The sequence below is a fragment of the Tachypleus tridentatus genome, chromosome 4, assembly GCF_004210375.1.
Source record: "Tachypleus tridentatus isolate NWPU-2018 chromosome 4, ASM421037v1, whole genome shotgun sequence".
Classification (NCBI taxonomy): domain Eukaryota; kingdom Metazoa; phylum Arthropoda; class Merostomata; order Xiphosura; family Limulidae; genus Tachypleus; species Tachypleus tridentatus.
Window position 1 is genome coordinate 49,918,229 of NC_134828.1, and position 13,994 is coordinate 49,932,222.

The 13,994-nt window shown below is 33.1% G+C and overlaps 1 protein-coding gene across 7 annotated transcripts in view; it reads right to left on the bottom strand.

Moving 5' to 3' along the window:
* LOC143249099 (focadhesin) overlaps nt 1–13,994 on the bottom strand; it is a 122,347-nt gene that overhangs the window by 57,261 nt on the left and 51,092 nt on the right. For all 7 annotated transcript variants that reach the window (XR_013027523.1, XM_076498358.1, XM_076498360.1 and 4 more), the window contains one exon: nt 8,209–8,267. Coding sequence is in view for 6 of the 7 variants with exons in the window: in XM_076498358.1 (XP_076354473.1) it covers nt 8,209–8,267 (59 nt within the window). In the remaining variant the exon portion in view is untranslated. The remainder of the gene's footprint in view (nt 1–8,208; nt 8,268–13,994) is intronic.

Here is a 13,994-nt window from a genome sequence, read left to right on the forward strand (position 1 = left end):
ACTGGACAGAAATGGATGATAAAGAGAAATGGGCCAGTCAGTTTTGAATATAGGGTGAGAACTAATGTGAAGTGATTCCAGGGACAGTAGAGAGCTGAGAATATCAGTGAAATGGTGAAGTTCATGTACTGCATAGCTTCTACGTGATCCAGGGCAATAGAAATGGCATACAATTCAGCAGTGAACACAAAAACTGTAGAGGAGATCTTGTGTGCAACAACCAACAACAACCAAAATCCACAGAGACACCTGACCCCATACCATTGGAAGGCATCGGCAACTTCCTGGCCATCAGAGAGCAATATCAAAAGGTGGGCATAAGTATATTGCCCAGTGACCTTCTGAATCTTGTCCTACATGACTTTGGAACTGGTAGTAGAAGAGAAGCTAGTTGTGAACTTAATCCAAAATTCCTTCTAACTTTGACATCTTACCTGTTGAAAAGTGAAGCAGTTTGAAAGTGTGGAATACCCAGGCCTGTTTTTGAGCCTTCCATGCCATGTGGCAGACAGGATTTCACCACAGAAGAGGATACAGTGGAAAACGTGTTGAAGTTTTAGAAATACATTAAGCAGCTACCTGGATAATACAATAAGTAACTGCTGCCATGCAGTTGTTTCTTGATGGCTTATAAATGGTGGCAGAATCAAGTTCTGAGAGAGCAATAAAAGAGGATCCATTGGCCTAGTCCAGCTTTCACTGAGACATGCAGGTTGGGTGGCATTGGGAAACTTAAAATGATGGGAAAATGATCACTGCTCTGTGAGTCACTGTCAACCCCCAAAGATAAATGAGAGAAAACCCCTCCCATCAATATCAGTGCCACCAAAGATAGGATTATGTCCATTAAAATTCCCCAAGATTAAAAAGGGAGAAGGCAACTGTTTAATGAAAGCATCAAGGTCTGATTGATCATAGGTCTCTCCAAAAGACAAGTAGAGAGAACAAAGAGTGATGGTATGACCCAAAGAAACAAGTATGGCTATGGCTTTCAAGGGTGTATCAAGTGGCAAAGACAGAGCAGGCACATGATGATCAACCAACAGTGCCATTCCTCTGTGCACTCCTCCATCACACAACCTGTCATTTCTGTACAAAGAAAATTGCTGCAAAGTAAATCCGCTGAGGATTTCTATCTTGGGAATGTTCTTCAAATCCCTCTCAGCAATTACTCCTTGTGACGAATTTAAAATAGCATGGAGAGTAACCTCAATGGGTACGTCCCTGATGGCCTTCAAATGCAAGGAGTTCACTGTGTGTTTAAATGGATGTTTCCACCAACATGTCCCCAGGATGTAACTTTTTTACTAACTTAAGAGAGCCAGCAAGTAATTCTAGACCTCTCTGAGTAAAAAAAGGAGAACATTTGCCCTAAAGATTCATCTGAAAAAAAAATGTAATATCAGAAAATGAGGTACAGGTGTTGAAGAAGTTAAAATACTGCTGTTCAGAATCTTCAAGATGTGGTCATGTACCTATGATCTCTTTGTTTACATTTTCATTTGGGGAATTCATAATAAAAAAAAGAAATTTCAGTGCTCATTGACCCCACCCACCACGGAGCCCTACAAAGGGATGCACTGCAATGCCAAACAAGAACATCCTCTGTGGACTGGAAACTGGGAAATAATTTAGAAGAACAGAAAAGGAAGAAATAAAACTTAAGAAAAACACTGAAGAGTGTGCATGGGACACTGTCATCAGGAACAAACAGTTGGAAATTGGTCCCCACAGAAAGACAGTGCAAATGGTTGCTGCAATTAAAGAAAGCAAGCATGAGCCAGGTGTAACGATATAACAACACTAACCATTTATTCACTTTTTAATAAAATGTGATGAAAATGCCACATCAATTACAGAAATATACTACTAAAGTAGTCACCCAGAAAACCCCATGTCAAGGGCAGAGAGATTTAACAATTTACCTTTTCTCCCACTCGATGAGAATTTCAAGTACATATATCATGTTAGACAAAAATGATCATTCAGTGAATTCTTGTAACAGCAGCTATAAGGAACATATGATGTAGTATCTCATGTAATACTTATTCTGGTGAGTCTTGCCTCTTCAGTTTGTTTTCTGCTTCTTTTTACTTTTTTTTTTTAAAGGAATTTCCGATGTGTTAGGAAGTGTATAAAAATCATGGTATACATATGTAAGTGTCACAAAACATGAATGACATGAAGATAACTGAAAAACACAACAAGCAAAACTCAACATACTAGAGCCTTTGGGTAGACTGGAGAATGGTGAATGGAGGGAGACAAAAAACAGAGGCAGAGAAAGGAAATCTCAGTGATGTAAATAATAAGAGAGAAATTTGTTAAGCATAGTATACATACCAGATTGTCAGATCTCCTCCAAAGGCCAGAGATGAAAGAGGCAAGAGAAGATGCATGCAGAAACTTGCTGAAAAAGACATACAAAAGCATACCATCAGGCTTACGAACAAACAGTATGCAAGATGAATGGGTTGCAATGTCTAAACAGTTAAATGGAAGAGAAGTCTCATCAGGAGAATGTTTGCTCTGGTAAAAATAGGTGATAGCAGTTTCCATGAAAAGAAGCAGTCTGAGCAAGACAGCAGTGGATAGTGCATAGAAGACATAAAAGGCAATCTTGATTGGAAATACTGAAGAATGATGAAAAAAGAAAGAGAGACAAAAGAAAACACTCCATTGCCTTCCTGGGAAGACCAACTCTTTGGAAGAAAGTATTAGTCTGGATACATCATCCACTGGTCTCTATAAAGTAATATAGGAAGCATCTAAAACTTAAATGTCTGAATAACAATGATCACAAGCAATTAGAAGGATAAAATATGTCTTGAGAGACAAATGATAAAAAAGAGAGGCCAACAGCTCAAATGGAGCAAACAAAAGCCAACAGAACAACACAAATTCCTAGTAAGGGAGAGAGACCAGGTGACAGAAGGTACATGCAAGCCTGCACTAAATGAAATAGTCAGCAAAGAAGGAAGTAAAATGTGAGGATTAAGACAACCTACTGAAGAAAATGGCTGAGAGACAAATGGCAGCAGATAGCTCATGTCTGCTGACACAAGGCACGGGTAAAATACTGAAAAGAATAAGAAAAAAAAAAGGGTTACTCCATGGGAAATTCCTATACATTCTGCAAGGGACTTAACAATTCTCATACATAAGGATGAAAGTGCAACACCCTGTCATTGGAAATGGACAACCGAGGTTGTTAGAGGAGAGACCTCTAAAGTGGGAGTCACAAAAGCATTGACTTGAATTATATTGAAATGTGAAAAAAAATTCAACAGAAGACCAAAGGATATAAGAATTACTCAATGGGATTGATACTGTCAAGGTGAGAAAAATGATCCATCACCAGATACAAACTCCAGGGACATAAATTGTAAGGTGAAACTAGTGACTGTAGGCAAAAGGATAAATAAAACATGAGAAAGTACATGTTAATGTAACAATTTTAGAGTTGTCTAAATGGATCATTACAAGATGACTGGACAGTTAAGATAAAGAAGAGGGCAGGCTCAATAGGTCATAGTCATCTCCAAAAATTTGATATGCATAGAATGCTCCTCTGAAGTCCAGACCCTTGAGAGAGTGGTACTGTTAATAACCACCCTCAGTCAGAAATAGAGAAATCAATAGAAAGATGCAAGTTAGGATGGGAGGGATATACACTGGAATGAGTTAGAGCAGTCCATCCACAATGACAAAATAATGTATAAAGAAGGAGACTTATGAAGGATAAAAAAATGCAGAGTGTGTTCCAATAATCTTTCAGAATCAACTGAAAGGGATACATGTGTGCAAGACCAAGAGGATTCCAAGCCCCTAAGGAAGCAGAATTCCCCTAATGTAAGAGGTAAAAGTGCCTTTGATACCAAAATTTTCAAAGAATAAACATGCTGTGGAAAAGGTTGAGCTAACACTGTGTGAGAGTGGAAAAAGCCTCCACATAGACAAGAAACTGAAAGAGGAGTCAAACCAGACTTGGATAGTTAGACCAGTCAGTCCAGGCAAAAGACCTGAAGAAGAATGTATGTAGCAATTGCCAATTCCTATCATAGTAAGCCAAACAACTAAATAATAATAGAAAATAGAGAAAGTCATCCACCAGGGATCAAGGACAACAGAAAAATAATCAAATACAAACTGAAAAATGGCTCCAACATCTCTAACATAATGGAAATAACAAAAAGATAAGAATTAAAAATGTGAGTAAGGTGGGAGATAGGTTTTATATCTCCTACTGTCAACAAAGATGACAAACTACATTCTATAGATGAAGAAGACGTAAACGGTTAGTGAGAAGATGATATGAAAGAGGACAATGAGAAATAATATGCAGAAACCCAAGGTTGCCAGAGAAAAAGAACAAAAAAGGATAAAGTGGAAGAGGTAGACTGATGAGACCACAGGCCAGGATTGATTACAAAGGGAAGTCACCACTGAAAGTGATGATGGTTGGTTGTGCAAGATGGAGAACAATGAACAAAAATGATAGAACAAGGAGGAGAGGAATAACCAATGTGACTCCTGATGATAGGTGGTAGACAGAAAATCAAGGAAACATCCCCAAAACCAGTTCTATAAGCAAATGGGTGACACAAAGGTTCCAGATATATAGGAGATCTCAAAAACAAAAAAATAAAACATAAAAATGAAGAGGAAAGAAGAAGAATTGGAAACCAAAGTGACAAACAAAGAAGAATAGGTGTCTTCACCAAAACTATTTGAGCTATGATGAAAAGACTACGTGAAGAAATAAAGGGCAGAGATAGAGTAAAAAAACAAACAAACAGGGTAAAGACAGACAAAAACAAAAGATAGTTGGAAAGAAAGATGAGTACTACAAACAGTAATAAAAGACATAAGGTACTAGAGAAAGGAGTCATAAAGATAAGTACAAACAGAAAATGTACAGTAATTCAGAGTTGTGCCAAAAACCTCATGAAGTTAAAAAAAAAAAAATCTAGGCCTGATTTGTATACAACTTTACGTTAAACCACAATATGGGCACTTACTGACAAATGCCCAACTAATGAATGCCAAGACACAATTCAAACTTTATCTGTAAATAAATCCTACCTTCCATCTACTGACCCAGGCTCACCATTTATCAAACTATATCTTCAGATTTTTCAACTTTAGTCTAAAATAATCCTTCTTTATAGTGTGCAGAAAATAATGCAAATTTCAAAGGTTTTTTTCACAAAGTATGAGCTTGACCAAAAAAAGTTTAAACTGATGACAAGAAAAGGATAACTGTAGTGCTGCCACCTACCAGATGTTTTTACGCTACCTAATTACTGTTTATTATAAGTCTATTGTACACTCATGATAAAAACCCAACAAAAACAGATACCACCAGGATATATTTTGCTGTCTATGGAGATAAAAAGTAATGGGTAATGTATACAAAATATTAAGGCACTTTTAAGCTTTCCTGAAGGTGAGACTGGGAATAACAACCAAAATCTACATTTAAAAAACACCCCCCAGTGGCATAGCAATATGTCTACTGACTCAAACTGTGATAAACTGGGTTTCAATACCAATGCTGGCCAGAGCACAGATAGTCCATTGTGTAGTTTTGTGCTTAATTCTAAACAAATAAAATATTTAAAAAGAAATATCTGTTGGTTTTAAATTTAGGTTAAACAGAATCAAAGCTATTACTAACTTCTGATTTCAAACAATACACATAAGGTCCATATAACTGGTCAAAAACAATCTCTGGACCTTCTATGCTGAAATTACTGATCTTCTAAAACATGAAAGCATCTCAATCTGAGTTACAAGGAGCACAAATAAAACATTCACTTAAATCTACTAAATTTGTTTAATAATTATGCAATGGAAGTATTCAAATTAGTTTTTAACTATTGTCATGGTTAATAGCCTAAGTGTAATTATCAGTTAATAACCTTTTTAATAATTATACACTAAATAGTATTAACTTACAGTTATACTTCTAGTGTGCTGCCATCTACAAGAAAGTCCTGATAAAAACTTTTTCTGTGGTGGTAATGCCCAGTATTTAGTTATAGATTTTGTTCTTGTTAGATTTCTAGTCATCATCCATTCATATGGAGTTACTCATTAGTAATTTAGATTATCACATAACCTTCTAACAATGACACAACTGATATTTCATTGCCACTGCCTAGAGCTAATGAGCTTAAAGAGTCTTCTGTAAAAATGATAAGCAATTATAGTAAAAAAAAAATCTACAGTACATAAATGTATGTGTATATAAAAACTGTTACTATTAAGTAACTAAAATAGGAGTTTTCAGTACAAGTCTGTACCCACACGTTAAAGTAAGTAGAAGTGTTCAGCTGTACAATTGTAATAACAAAGTAGTTTTTCACTTTTCATTTTGCCATTTGTTAAAGATCGGTGTAGCCATAAACATAATGAAACTTACTTTACATATAGAACATACTATGTTTCAATAAAGCACTGGTCTGTCTTCTTCTTCATACTTATAAACCACTATTTATCAATTTATTATCATGTTAACATAACACAAGTGAAAGACAATGACATTATCAAAGCATACACAAGTTCCATCATTCTCTCTCACAATGTATCATCATTAATATGGATATCTAGTAAAATGTTGAATATTATAGGAGAATTAAGTACTTAAACATTTCATTCTTAAATCCCAAGACATCCATGATGTGTTAATTAAACAACAGTTTCTTTAATATAAACAGTGCAGAGAGTAAAAAAGTTAATTATACAGGTTATATATTCAAATAAAACCAAATATCTAAACATCTCATAGCTCAAAAACTACTTGTACAGAAAAAACTACATTTTATCAGAGACGCATTTTGAACCATTAGTTTTATTCAGAAAAGTCTGTACATAAAAACTAATGTTTCAAGAACAGTAATAAATGGTATTTAATTTGCTTTCCATTATTTTAAATCAGCATATCAAACATATCTCTAAATGAAACCACTTTACGCAACATAGTCTGGATAGTTTTCACTGGTCCTTTCTAATCCCTGTACACTTACACTATCTTATTTGAATCACCAGTCTCATTTTGTTACTAGCTTTTTTACAGCATAGACACAACTGATATGATCTGCCATTTATTAATAAACACTCTCACAATGAGCTTGGCATCATATACACAAATTGAGTATTTATACCATAATTTTAGATGCAGTATGTGTACCTCCACAAAATTTGGTAAACCTTTAGTAAAGATTACAAATCTTCTGTGCACAAAAAATCAATTTTTTTTAATAAAATAATTTTTGCAAGATTTGTTTGTGAAAATAATGAGTATGTTTTGTTACTAGTCTGAGTACAAAGCGATTTTCATGCTATGATTAAAAAAATATTCTTCATTTCCAAAATCTCAAACATTATTTTTGTAATCTCCAAAACCTCCTAAATACATTTCAAACATTTATTTTTTGTAAAGCTTTGTATTTTGTCTGTTATTTTCTCTACCCTAACTACACAGAATCTGCCAATTTGACTGGCCTCGTAACCATCATAAAAAATTAAAAAATAAATATAAGTTATTCTTTTTATGTTCTATAATGTCTACAAATAATAACATGAAAACACAAATGTTTAGTTTACGTAGCTAAAATCTCATAACATTATACCTTTATTTATATATACACACACACACCTTTTATACTAAACTTCCAGTCATACCTGGCTAACATTACAGAAGCTGCATTGATGAAATGCACGTGCACTCATGTTAGCACATCCAATAATATAAAACTGACCTTTACAGAGTGAGCTGTCTTGGCTGTGCCTTAGTAGACTAGTTTTTGGTAAAATACAGTCATGTTTCAATTATTATACATTATGGATGTGTATAGATTATTACTACTTACAACCCAGTTCTTAAACTTACTTTAGACTTAAATACATCTTAGTTACAAAGCTTAATAAATTATACTGGAATTCTACCTTAACAGTATAGTTATTTATGATTTTTGATTATTCAACTTTACATATAAAACCTAAAAAAAATTTATCCTCCACATGCAAAATGTTAAAAGACTTAGCAACCTATGTTCAGCAGCAATCAAACTTAAATGTCATAGCTATAAGAAATAAATGCTTGTTTTACTTCTTTGTTTGTTGTTCTATATTTTAAGAAAAACAGGTTTCATGGCAATGTATTTTCTACAAGAAAGTCACAAAAACAATGCAAAGGCATACCTCTTATCTTTAGTAAGTCTTGGTGCTAAAACTCTCCATGTTGTTCTCAGATCAATAACCTAAGAAGTATACAACATCCTACATGAACTTGTGTAACTGTCAGACAATTAATATTAACTTTTACACTTATTTTTCAATAAGCATGAAAATATTGTTTAAGGGTCAGGAAGTAGCTTACCTAATCCTACGTAATCAGATACTTATAGGAACTTAGCTCACAATATTTAAATAAGCTAAAAAGGTAAAGAAAAATATTGGCAATTTAATTGGAATGTTACAAGTTTATTTTTATTAAGCAGCAACAATGCTGTGAAAAAGTTCTTTCCATAATCAAACAGTTGAATGCATAATTACTGATAACTTGGAAACAAAGATGCTAAACTTGAAATGGTTTGTATTGACATAAACTGCATCAAGACAAGTTCATTTCTGAACTGAGGAATACAGACTTAGTTTATCTTCTTGCTTAATAAATCAATAAGTAGAATACTGATTAGGAATATCATTTACAGCATTAAACATCAATATAAAAACTATTATATACATATATTTTATATTTCACTTCTGGCACATTTGAAGTACATTACACAAATATGAAAGCTAGTTATTATACACTCAATAAAACTAAACAATTTCAAGTTATTCTTGAAGGCAAGGTAAGGGATATTTTTTCACTACATAGATCACTTGTAAAACCTCTTTTAAAATAATGTGTACAGTTTTGAATTTCTTTCCTCAAGAAGAACAATGAATTGTTGGAGAAGGTTCAGAGATGAGCCACTAAAATACCTGAGATGATAGGATTATCCTATAAAGGGAGACTAAAATCTCTAACCTTGTTTGCTCTGGAAGAAGAAGGATGAAAGGGGAATTGATTCCCCAATTTAAGATTATTTAGAATATTGATTATACAGATCCATTAAACATTTTCGTGCTTAGCAGTCTAAGCAATAGAACAAGAGGTAATAACTTCAAATTCTGGCAAAGTAGAAGTCATCTGCAGCTTAGGCAATATTACTTTTCAAATAGGGTGGTTGGCTTTTGGAATGAGATGCCATCAAGGTTGGCAGAAGCAGAAAATTACTGCACAATTCTGATAACCTTTTACCACACTCTGTCACAATATGGTTAAACAGAGAAAATTACTAAGAGTATCACTTAATGTGAATGTAATAATAAGATGGTTGGAATTTAGAATGAACTATTTTAAAAAGTGGCAGATGCAGAAAATTTAACTGAGTTCAAGAAAAGACTAGATGAATAGATCAGTAATAAAGGGTCATTACAGGTGGGAGCTGTAAGGGACATCCTTGCTGGGCTAATAAGCTCCTTTTTGCCCCTTTAAAATGTTATTAATATATGAACTATATTTCATCAATGTCATACTGAAACTCTACACCATATGGCTGTTGAGTTGAAGTGAGAATATACTGTAACATATTATAATTTATCTCAGAGGGGAATCTAATTTATTATGTTACATATACTAGGCCTGAAGATTTCAAATTAAAAGGACTGGATTTTTTTAGAAGAATTGTCAACTTCAGTGAATTGAACAGTTATAAATTTTTGCTAAGATAGCAAGAAATTCTTTTCATGAAAAGTGGTTTTATGTTTTAAAGCATAATCATGAGAAAGAGCAGCTGCTTCCTGTGGTGTTTCAACTTTCTTTTCATCCAAACAAGTTTTGAGGTCATCACTCCTACAACATTTAGATTTCTCAGTTAAACTTGTCTTAATTTGTCATAATTGTTGTCAATATGTATAGAATTATACCATCAATCAAAATAAACCCCTTTTAAGTGGGCTAATTCCATATAAGTTTGGATATCTTGCTTATGATAACCTCAAAACTTTTGGTGATAAGCCTTCAGTATCAACACATATACTTTGAGGATAGTTGCTTTAATATTATCACAATTTGTGCAATCTTCTAGAGAAAGAACATCATAGCTTTATTGGCTTTACCAGTCAAAACACTCTGAAATAATAATGACCATTTTTAAATGAGCCATTCTGTAGTTTGAGCAGCCTTCTCAAAATGTTGGAAGTATTTATCAACTTCATTTTCATTAAATAGTGGTACCTTAATAAATCAATTAAGTTCAAAGTTGTCATTTTGCCCTTATCAATCAGAGTTGAGTCTCATTTCCTTCAGCCTAATTTCTTTCTCAGCTTGGATACAGACTTATTCAGCTATGAGACTTTTACATTCTCTTTCCACTTTAATACAAACTTTCTCTTTTTTTTGCTTCAATATAGGTCTTCTCTTTCTCTTTTGTGGCTTCGATATAAGCTTATTCAAGCCTAATTTCTTGAGTTTTAAGTGGATTTCTAACTTATCTTTATCACTCAACTCTGGTTGGCTAAGAGACACTAAAGTCCCCTAATATTTCCTCAGACAACAAATCATCATTGATTAATATTTCAACAAAATGCTTTCTAGTTCATTTTTTCTAATTGATTTTTTTTACCTCTAATTCTAAATTTTTGGCAAGTTTAAGGAATTCACTTTTGTTATATTTTTTAAGTTGTTTGAGCAAAAATGACTGAAACAAATCTTGATAATCAGAAAGATCAAACCTTGTTGGTATTGATAAATACAAAATATATAAATATAAAAATTTAATACAAAAAGTGCATCATCATTTCTTTCATTGTAGAAGGCTTTAATGACTAAAATATGTAGTAGGAAGTGTATAAAAATGTTCATACAAATAAAAAAACTAACCCAACTCCACTTTTTCAGATCATTAATCAAATAAGCCCTTATGAAGATGGATGTGTCTGAGGAGCACAATTGGCATATAATGCTTTATCAGTTTAAAAAAGGCAACAGTGCAGCAGAAACTACATGAAATATTCAAGGTGTTTATGGTGCAGAGTCTCTCAATGAACGAAAATGTCGAAGATGGTTTCAGAAGTTCAGATCAGGTGACTACAGCTTAAGTGATGCGCCATGTTCAGGTCGTCCTGTTGAGTTTAATGATGACTTACTGATGGCTGCACATAATGAAGGTTGTGCTGTAAGTTGAAGAACTAGCACAGAAGCTTAATTCAACCCATTCAACAGTACACCACCATCTGAAACAGCTTGGAGAGGTGTCAAAACTTGGAAAATGGGTCCCCCATGATTTGACAGAAGCCAACCTTAAAGCAAAAGCGGACATTTGCACTTCTCTGCACTTTTGTGAATGTAACTCACCTTTTATGAGATAAAAAATGGATATTTTATAAAAATGTTAAATGCCACAGACAATGGCTAAGTGCAGGTAAACTGGTTAAAACACAGCCCAAAATGGGCCTACACCCGAGGAAAATGTTGTTAAGTGTTTGGTGGAATATTGTCGAGTTGCTGCCACTCAATGTAACAATTACATCAAACTTCTATTGTCAACAGTTAGAGTGCTTGAATGTTGCCATGAAAGAAAAGAGGTTTGCTTTGATCAATCATAAATGTGTTGTGTTAAAGCAGGATAATGCACAGTCCCATACAGCAGGAATCACATCTGCAAATACTGAAGAGCCAGACTGGAAAAAACTTCCACATCCTCCTTATTCTCCACACCTTGCCCCATCTGATTATCTATTCTATAGTTTGCAAAACTATCTTGATGGAAAAGAGCTTGGAAAACATGAAGATGTGAAAATTACCCTCTCTACATTCTTTATCTCCAAACTGCAAGAATTTTAGTGAAGTGGTATTCAAAAGCTTGGCAGGAAGTAATTAATAATAACGGAATATGCATTATTGATTAAATAACATTAAAAGAGTTTGAAATCCTTTCTCTTTTTCTGAACCTAAAATCAGACATCACTTAAGGGATGAACTGATATTATAATTTATCTCAGACGAGTCTTTGATTTATTTACATAACTATGTTTTAAGATTTCAAACATCCAGATATTTTAATTTTAATTTAGAAGTTAATTAAATGTTAATATGTATCAAATTTGTGATATTTGCTAACAAAATTGATGCACAGTTTTCTTTATTAACACAAATATATTTTAACATACAAAAAAAAAATTATAACAATGGTTATTACTTATAGTTATTACAAAAGATGGTTTATATACAAGAGTTTTTACAAAGTTATAAACGCCTGTACACTTCTTTTGAGGACTGGCTAAGTTTGAAGTACCCATTAGTTTTCACCAGTGACAATATCCAATGTCCTCATAGAAATAGTAATGTTGAGCACCAATTCACTGAATTTAAAAGGTTTGTAATGTTCAAAATCTACAAACATTCCTGGTCAAATTCTATAGTTTTCTGATCAACAGGCTTTACTCACATTTATAACTTCCAAGGCCTACAGCACACTCACTGTAGCCAACCAATAAAATTCTTCTTCTATTGTCTCTTGAGTAGTTGCTTTTATATGACTCACACAAGTTTCTTGAAGTTTCAACAATGTTCGAAAACAAGCTAGCACTTTCATGAAACAAATATTGTTGATTCTTACTTTCAAGAATCATCTACAAATTTAGAGAGCAGGTAGGACTTGTTCAGTACACAACCAACAACATACATCATATGCTAAAAAGAACACTATACTGAAACAAGCGTAGGTATTAAAAAAAAACGTATGAGTGTAAATCCATTAAAATATGTTTCTTACTTGATAGTTTTCACATATTGTAAAGTAATGACCTGCTTACTGGTTTCTCTATGAAAAAGGAATAGTCTGTTGGAGTTTTTTTTATAGTAGAACATTACAATAAGAGTTTAAAAGAAATCTCTTAATTTTGGACTCAAAGATGCCATTTATTATTATGTACCTGTGTAAGATGAGAAATTCATCTCTCACATTACTGCAGACCTTAAATCCAAATACAGTCTTAGGACTTACTTCCCTGAGAAGAAAATTATGCAACTCTCATGAAATCTTTCAAAAATAAAACTAGTGGATAAAATTGTTTAAAAACTGATGTGAACATTCCTAAAAGTAAATAGTTTCAGGCTCTTATGCAAGATGAATTTTATGTGAAGTATCATAATACTATTTTTATCTTTCAATGTCATGTTACACTTATATAACTTCTAAAACCTCATAAATTAATATCAAAAGTGTTTTAATGCAAATGCTTATATTTTACTTCATTTTCCCTACTATATCACTGACTATTATCATCAACATAAAATGTAATGGAATGTTTAAAATTAACAAACACAAATATGTACATACCCTTCAACTCTCTGTGGAAAGTCACTAGAATTATCTTGTACACAAGTGTGTAATTTCACATCTTTATCTTTTCTCTTATAGTTTATTTTCAATTTTCTTTGCAAACATTTTGTCTTCATTTATGACCATATATCAATGGATGATAGCAAGCCCATTTATCTCTCTGTGAGTGGGCCTTTATGAAGTTATTTCAGCAATCTCTCTGCAGATACACACTTCTGATATAAGATGCCACTCACATGCACCATTTTGTTTATAATGTTTTCACAATCCAGGTCACAAGTTAAACTTTTAAAAATCATTAAATAGTTCATATATTTTTAAAACACAAATAATATGCAATTAACTAAAATATAAAAGTGATAATTAAATACAATCTATCTGTTTCTCTAACTATAGCATATTCTAATGACTTTAATTAGCTACATGTACATTGTAGATCTCATGTCATTGTATGGAAGGTCGAAGTGGCACCTGTTAAGCATTGGAATATTTATCTTTCCCAGTAAATAGAATAATAAGATTTTGTATCTTAAGTGACTAAAAGGCACACAGACATACACTGCCATCTACACATTCAATATACATTGCAGG